Raw genomic sequence first — 8,832 nt, 5'->3', positions numbered from 1 at the left:
TTAATATATATAAATTTACAATATATAAAATGTATATGTGTAATGTGAAAAAGATAAAATTAATTTTTAATATGTTATTTTCACTAAAAAAATAAAATAGTTATCAATATTACATGTTTATTGTAATGTGAACTTTGTTCACAGTGATACTTTACGAACATATCATATTTGTACAAATAAAACTTATTTAAATTCTATAGTTTTTATAATTATATTACATCATTTTAAAAACAATTATATTGATATATTAAAATTGAAATAATATTTTATAAATTTAAAAATATATTTATTGAATGAATTGTCATCATTATTGGATAAATCGTGAACCAATCAAATCGTTTTGTAATAACGGCCATTTTACTTTCGCTACGGTAGCACGAAGCATATAGCAAATTTAGCCGAATACCGTGTAGCTGCAAGCTGTGATTTGCAGTCCAACTTTAAACGGAATTGAGTTTTAATAAATCAATTATAGTTAAATTATTTGCTATAACGTTAAACATTTTAAAAAGTGAAAATGGTTTTAGCAGAACGTAACTCAGAAAATGTTAGAAATGGTCGAAGATCAAGAGGTCCCAGCCCAAATGGACAGACAGAATCTTCAAGTGAAGAAGACGGAGGTATTCATTTTACATATTACAAAGTATACATTGAAATCAATCATTTCAAATCTTGATAAATATGATATTTTAAAAATATATCATTTTAAAAGGTTATATCTACAGTGAGAATTATATCTGTTAATTTATTATAAAATACAAAAATCGTATAAGATCTTTGAACAGCGCGCTTTATTTAATTCACTCTTTAAATAGTTTTATGTTAAAAGACTAAAATAAATCATTCAAATTGAGCAATATTTTTAATGATATTTTCATATACCTCTGTTACAACAATTTCAAGTGTAATACATTGTAAATGTATTCATATTAAGATTTACAATTAATTTCAAATTATATTAATATTTGTTTGTATATTCTTATATACATATACGTCATTAAACAATTCTTCTTGATACTGTATATCATTTATATATACATATACATATATATACTATGTTATCAAAAATGAATATATTTTCAAGTTCCAGCTGAAAAGATACGTGTTGGTCGGGATTTCCAGGTCATAGTACCAGAACTTATTCCAACTAATGGTAAGTTTATCATGACAAAAAATTGACTATATATAGTTTAACATTTAAATGAAATAATAATAATAATTATTATTATTATTATTATTATTATTATTAATTGAATGTTATTACATATAATATTTCTTGATTAAATAAAAATGAGATGATTTTATATTAAAAATTGATTTTAGAACGTAGATTGGATCAATGCCCTGATAGAGCATTGTTGGTTTGGTCTCCTACTACTGATATACCAGATCAAAAATGTAAATATTATTGTTCATTGTAAAAAAAAAAAAAAAAAGTCTAATTTTTATGAATTATATCAATAATTTATCTTGTTTTGTTTTTAGTGGATGAATACATAGTATTAGCGAAAGAGAAGTATGGATATAATGGCGAGCAAGCTTTAGGAATGTTATTTTGGCATAAACATAATTTAGAACGTGCTGTATTAGATTTGGCAAATTTTACACCATTTCCTGATGAATGGACGGTAGAAGATAAGGTGTTATTTGAACAAGCGTTTCAATTTCATGGGAAAAGTTTTCATCGTATTCGACAAATGGTAAGTTGTACAATGTAATCACATAATTAAATATTTAAGGGGGTTATATACATTTAGAAAAAAAGTAAGTCGAATTTTCTAAAAGTATATCATTTCGAAAGTATTCCGTCAAAATTTCATACAGATGTGACCTTTATTTATGAAAATATTGTAGAGGATTAAAATGATTATGTGTAGTTATTTCTTTATTTTATCTTATTATACTTTCAAAAGTGTGCAATATTGTAAACAAAATTCATATTTTGGAATAGTCGATCGTTCAATCTGTTAAGACACATTCATACTAATAATTTACATTGATTTTTTTTAATTTTTTTTTATTTTATATGATCCAGTAATGTGATTCTTTACTCACCGCAAACCACCTTTTTTTTTTTTTTGGACCTCCTCACGCAGATTGGCTATAACTCGCTTGTGTCTAAATGTTTTTACATAAAAAAAAAAAAAAAATTATTGTAATATCCTCAAACATGTATATTTTGAACTGCAGATTATTCGTCAGTAAATAAATAAACCAGTTTTCTAAAAAAGCGTTTTTTTCGGGCCTCTAAAGAAATATTTATATATATATATATATATACCCCCTTTAAATGATTTGTTTTTACATCAAACAAATACAATGTTTATTTATTTGATATAAAATGAAAAAAAATGTATTCAATAATTTTCAGTTACCTGATAAGTCAATCGCCAGTCTTGTTAAATATTACTATAGTTGGAAGAAGACAAGAACTAGGACGTCGTTGATGGACAGACAAGCAAGAAAATTAACAAGCGGTGGAAAAGAAGGTGAAAATGGCAGCGAGAATGGAAGTGAGTTAGGCTCAAATACAGACAGCGAATCTGAAGAAAAAGTAAGATATATCTTGTTTTCTAATGAATGAGAAAAATGCATGAATTATATATATATATACAGACCCAAAATTTAGAATTTTATATAATAGATAAGCTGTATTTATTTTCAATTGAAAAAAAAAAAAAAAAAGAATATAATTCTAATTTTTATGTGATGCAGCAATTGAAATTTTGCTTATTCACGAAGATACATAATTGATTTTTTGAATGTTACACTTACACTAATTACAGTAATGAAAATCTGTGAGACAGAACATATTTGCCGTTTCAATAAAACAAGATACTTAATGATAACATTAATTATTTTGTTTACAAATATATTGTCAAAAGTTTGTGGCAAATAAATTTATGCATTCAAAAATATCAACTTTAACACCTTATCAATAGAATCAAAACATTCACCTGTAATACAAAAAATAATGATCAATCTAATGCCAATGATTGATGATAAACAAAACAATATTCTATTAAACTATTTATGTAGATAAGGTGTTAATAATTAGTGATATATATATATCTGCACTATTATGCATGCAGCACACTGCTATAGAGATGCAATTTAAAAGATTTTTAGTTCCTGTAGTAATTTTTCAATATATTACGTAATGCAGGTAATTCAAGTAGCACACTTTCTGTTTGTTGTTAGCTGAAATGTGCAATGCTAAAAATAGATACTCTAAAAATGTATCCACACGTTACTTGGTCCATATGGACAAAACAAAACAAAATAAAAAAATAAAAATAAAAGAAGAATAATAATTAATTTGTGTCCTGGAAGGATCATAAAAATAAATATTTCAATATATTATTGAGGTGAATTAGATATGATCATATAGGACAATTATAAATTAAAGAGAATATAAATATTTATGAAATTTATAAACTATATATATATATATATATATATATATATTTATTTTCAATAAAGTGTCATTATACAATAGTATAACTACACTTGTATATAATTAAAGAAAAGCTTATCCATTATTTGACGTGTAAACGTTAAGTTATGGTTTATGAAACTAGCGTTCAGTCGTGTTTATGAACGTAAATGTGGAACGTTCCAGAAATGGACGATCCACCGCGGAATACGTCGTGGAAAGAACCAAGCTGTGCCAGGAAGCCAAAGCACTGACGCTAAGGCCCCATCCGACTCGGAAAACGCCCCTCAGGTTCAGGTACTCAGCCTAAACCTTACCCTGCTTTCATAGCATAAGCAGCTTATTATCTTTGCTATGTTATGTCTCATATTGTAGTATATATTATATCGTATTGCACACAAAGAATTTAATTGAGACATGATCAAAATGAAATTATCAGAATGTTGTATAAAATGCATCTATCCCTTTAGAATCGATAGGCTGAAACCTTACTGAGGATGTAAATATACATATTTCTAAAGTTCAGCAATAATCTATAGACATGTATTTTGTGCATAAAATTATTATTCATTTTATTCAAATTATCAAAAGATAATACATATATATATTTGTTATAGTATTTATGTTTTGTGCCTCCATTCCATGGACACAAAAAAAATATCAATTATTAATTATGAGTGTACCATTACACACAATGATTTGTGACTGTTAACAATAACTAAATTTAGAATATATTTTTTCAAATTGTCCCAAACTAACTGTATACAACTATAATAATAACAACAACTTCATTTATTTATATATATATATATATATATATATATATGTAAATGAAGTATTCATTTTCATTTAACTCTCAGTCACAAGCCTAATGTATGTATTCAAGAATAGATAGATGGGGAAGGGTTTCTAGGAGATTATAAAAATTTGTTTTTTTAAAAGGGCATTATATATGTTGTAGGGGTCGTGTAGCAACTGTGGCGTTGCTTGCAATAGCGTACGTGCAACTCCCAAGGGACACGCGTGTCATAGCTGCTATCTGCACTGGAGGTCAGTGAATGCAAGTAAAAATAAATATATCACTGCATAAAATAGCAAGGAAAAAAATATTCCATTTTTTGATCCAATCACATATATATATATATATATATATATATATATATATATATATATATATATATATATATGACACTTTATAATATATAATATATACACACATGTATATATATAAACGTTTGTATAGAAAATATATTTATTTATACTGCGTGCAGATTTAAACGAACAAAAATAATATAATTATTATATATTCTACAATATATTAAAATATATTCTCTTCACAATATTATCTTCATGATGTAGGCGTACTGGTGTAGCAAGACCCCTAAGTTCTATGCCAGGTCGTACAAACAAAAGAAAACCACCTCGTGGATTGGTAGTAAATCATGATGACTTGGCAGCATTGGCTGGTCAACCTAATCAAGCTAACAACAGTTTACAAGCTATCGACACAGAGATTGTTAGCCTAAAACGTCAAGTATGTCCCCCTTATAGAGATAATCCAATTATATATGTATATATCGTGTGGATACATTTTTTTTCTATATATGTATTTTTGTTGTCAACAAATTTAATGCTTCATATTTTGAATGTTCTAAAATTTGTCTTTTCTTTCTTTTTCTTTTTATATATATATAATCTAGATACAATCAAACAAGCAACAAGTAAGTGCTTTAAAACGTAAGACTACTGATGGAGTAGATGACTTACGACCACCAGAAGTTTCCAGTCGTATAAATGCACGATGGACGAATGATGAACTACTGTTAGCCGTTCAAGGAGTTAGAAAATATGGCAAAGATTTTTCTGCAATTGCTGATGTTATTGGTACTAAAACTGAAGCTCATTTGCGATCATTCTTTGTTAATTATCGACGAAGGTACAATTTAGATGCCGTTCTAAAAGAATATGAAGCTGAAAATGGACCGATATTAATTGATGATGACAAAGAAGAAAAGGTAATATATTTATATATTTATTTTATATTAGTTATTGGTCTGTGTTAGCATAACAACTGCTAGTCTCGGGGAAGGAAAACTAGTTTGTAGTGGTCCCCGGGGTGGGTGGGTCCCAGTCACCACAACACAGCGCGTCCTCAGGTTGCGGATAGAGGAAAGACCTCTTGGTCCTGCATAGGGACGGAGGTTAACTGCGAATAAATTGAATAAGCAGTCGCGGACAGCCGACTTGGAATTGGCCCTCCTGTTTGGGGGTTGGGCGTAGGTCTGATTACCCCACACCGTAAAAAGACTTTATCATGAAACAATGAAAACTGCCATGGATTCTACTAGGGTAACATTTTCCTGAGGTAAACTAATCCCCCGTTCGGATCTCCGGGTGGGGACTACCTTGCGGAATTCGTGTCGGGTAAAGTTAAAAAAAACGGATCAGCAATTTTAAGTATTTAGGATCAATCATAAATCAAACGAACGAAATTAACGAAGAACTTAAAAAAAGAATCAATCTAAGCAATTCATGTTTTTATTTGGTTAACAAATTACTCAGCTCGCGGTTGCTGTTTAGGCGTTTGAAAATCAGGATATACAGGACAATCATTCTACTAGTAGTCCTTTATGGTAGCGAAACGTGGTGTCACTTGCGTTACGGGCTCAAAAGAAATTTAGGGTTTAGAAAATAAAGTTGTTTCGTAAAATGTTCGGTGCAAAACATCGGTGTTGTACATCAATTGTACAACAAACCGGACATTATCAACGTCGTAAAATCACGCCGATTAAGATGGGCTGGTCACGTGGCGCGGTGCATGGGGAAGGATCAAACGGTGCACAAAATATTGGTCGGTATACCAAACGAGAAAAGACCACTATGGGTAGACCGAGACGTAGATGGGAGGATAATATTAGAAGAGACCTGAAAGAAATAGGATAATTAATAATAATAATAATAATAATAATAATAATAATAATAATAATAATAAGTTATTGGTTGATTTATATATTTGTTGTTTTCAGATGGATATTGATCAACCAAATGAAGTGGCAGAATCATCACAAAAAGCAAAGGCATCAAGTGGTTTAGGACAAACTACAAAATAACGAATGATTCTATTAAACACCAAATGTGACAAAGTAAATTTCAGGGTTACTGAAAGTCGACGTTGATACATGAAAAAAAAAAAAAAAAAAGATACTTGTTTGGATTAATTTTTTAATTTTACACGTATTTTTTTTTTTTGTTTTTTTTTTTTGTTAATAATTGTAGGTACGTATGAGAATATATAAATGAATATTCGTTTGCAAATATTAGAGATAAATTTGCGGGTCAGTTACTAAATCAAAAGTATTTTAAATATTACGACTTTGCAAACTTAGATAATAATAATAATATTAATAATAATAATAATAATAATAATAATAATATATATATATAAACATTTCTTAAAATAGATAAATTTATTATTTCATATTGTAACAATTTGTATTGGTATATTTATTGATATAATTATTATCATAAATTGAAATTATATATTTGAAAGATGAATACGGTGAATACAAAAAGTTTATGATCTCTACTGATAAAAAAAATAATGAAAATAATTTTAATAAGTGCACATGTGTCATGCAATAATAAGAAAGAAGAAAAGAAAAAGAAAAAACAAAACAAAATTAATATAAATTATAATTATTATAAAATGTATTTCTGTATGTGTGTTTGATTTTTCTATAGATACGATGATGGTCTCTTATATTATTATATTATATAAAAAACACATTTCCTATATTATAAGTAACAAATTTTTTTTTATTACATTGAATATAATAAAACAAAAGAATAATGTAAATTATTCGTATTTAAGAAGAAAAATATTAATGACAATATTTCATGTTTTTAATTGTAATAATTTATTGTGAAATGATTATGTTGATATAATAAGAAAATCATTTCAAAAGATATTGACCCATCATGACAGAGTAATTAAAAAAATAGAAAATAGTCATTTTTTTTAATTATTTAAAATGATTATACAAATTTATTATCTATTATGTACTTGTTAATAAATAAGACAATCTAAAAGATCTGTAAAAGAGTATACGCTTTGCGTTACAATTAACAGATTTATTATTAATTTTATTATAATACTGTGTAATATATTTATTAAAATATAATGTGAGATAATTCGAATTTCTTCTCATGATTTATATCTTTCATTTTTGGTTAAGAGAATTAATTGTAATTATAATTTAGTGATAATAATTTTATGTATTGTAATCATATTTACTTATTTGTAATGATATCTGTAATTATATTATTTATCCAACCTATCCAACAAGTATCAAATATTTTTAATATTAATGCACTTTTTAATGATAATACATAAAGAAATAATATTCATATGTACAAGACACATTTGCAAAAAAAAAAAAAAGAAAAGAATTGCATTCTTAAATAATTCATTAAAATATGCTTGATTAGTGGTATTGAATGTTATTAATAATTACAAAAGCCTCATCAATAAATATAATTGGACATATCAAATAAATGGAGGCATTTCAAGTGTACAGTGAATATAATATACTTTTATTTCAATAAAGTATTAAATAATGATTGTGTAATCTTTAAATGCTATGTATAAAGACTTAATCTATTACAGCATCTTAGCAATTTTGAATACCTTTTAATATACTATAATTATATACAATTTAATTAATACAAATCTTATTTCAATATACATAGCTTTATATTACGTATAAACGTATTTTCAAAATAATACTTTGTAATCGTGTATAATCTCATATATATATATACATATATATATATATATATATATAAAGATTTATAAGGTACACATTTAAAACTAATTTTCATTCATTTATAATTACTTATTTATAATAAGAAATAATTCTGTAAACTTTAAAATGTAATACAACATTCATAAAAAGTAGTAGTATGTTTGCATGTACTCTGATTTCTATGATAAGATTTTATGTGTGTGTGTGTATAATAGTTGACTATATTTTTGATTAAGCATCAGTGTGCTATTCATTTTTCCTATTTTGTTATTTTATTTTATAGTATGTATTACAGAGTTTAACAGTAAAAAAAAAAAACAACAACTATGATATGCCTTGATAAGAATTTGGTAGAAATATTTAAGTAGATATATTGTAATAATATAGAAATGTTCTCATCATAAGTAAATTTATTAGATTATGCATGTGAACGTGCAATTTCTTTACAATCATGTATACATTACATGTATATTAAACATGACAAATTAAATTTAGAAGATAAATATAATAGATGTATTTTATGTATTAACCACATTATCAAATATTTTTTAAATAATATTTTATGTGAGTAATGTAGTATATTGTGTATAT

General features: G+C 26.2%; 1 protein-coding gene across 2 annotated transcripts; it reads left to right on the top strand.

Moving 5' to 3' along the window:
- Positions 1-364: 364 nt before the first annotated feature.
- Positions 365-8,565, top strand: CoRest (REST corepressor). 2 transcript variants are annotated; one of them, XM_015321119.2, is made up of 10 exons: positions 365-620; positions 1,085-1,153; positions 1,324-1,398; positions 1,486-1,700; positions 2,372-2,554; positions 3,623-3,733; positions 4,398-4,486; positions 4,796-4,970; positions 5,137-5,451; positions 6,463-8,565. In XM_015321119.2, the coding sequence occupies exons 1-10, from the start codon at positions 518-520 to the stop codon at positions 6,544-6,546; spliced, it is 1,419 nt and encodes a 472-aa protein (XP_015176605.1). In that variant the 5' UTR covers positions 365-517; the 3' UTR covers positions 6,547-8,565. The 2 variants fall into 2 exon arrangements, with proteins under 2 accessions (XP_015176605.1, XP_015176606.1); XM_015321120.2 differs by lacking the exon at positions 3,623-3,733 and having other exon boundaries at positions 366-620.
- Positions 8,566-8,832: the final 267 nt, after the last annotated feature.

This window comes from Polistes dominula, unplaced genomic scaffold (genome assembly GCF_049000335.1).
Source record: "Polistes dominula isolate Pdom_NZ unplaced genomic scaffold, Pdom_raw_medaka contig_29, whole genome shotgun sequence".
In the NCBI taxonomy this organism is placed as follows: Eukaryota; Metazoa; Arthropoda; class Insecta; order Hymenoptera; family Vespidae; genus Polistes; species Polistes dominula.
The sequence above is the reverse complement of the archived record's forward strand: the minus strand, read 5'-3'. Positions and strand labels throughout refer to the sequence as shown.

What these genes read in the sequence shown, in the direction of transcription:
- CoRest (XM_015321119.2), top strand. Translation starts at nt 518, where the DNA reads ATGGTTTTAGCAGAACGTAACTCAGAAAATGTTAGAAATGGTCGAAGA. An exon ending in TTCATCGTATTCGACAAATG is followed by an intron (nt 1,701 to 2,371) that starts GTAAGTTGTACA and finishes AATAATTTTCAG; the next exon opens with TTACCTGATAAGTCAATCGC. An exon ending in AGCTGCTATCTGCACTGGAG is followed by an intron (nt 4,487 to 4,795) that starts GTCAGTGAATGC and finishes TTCATGATGTAG; the next exon opens with GCGTACTGGTGTAGCAAGAC.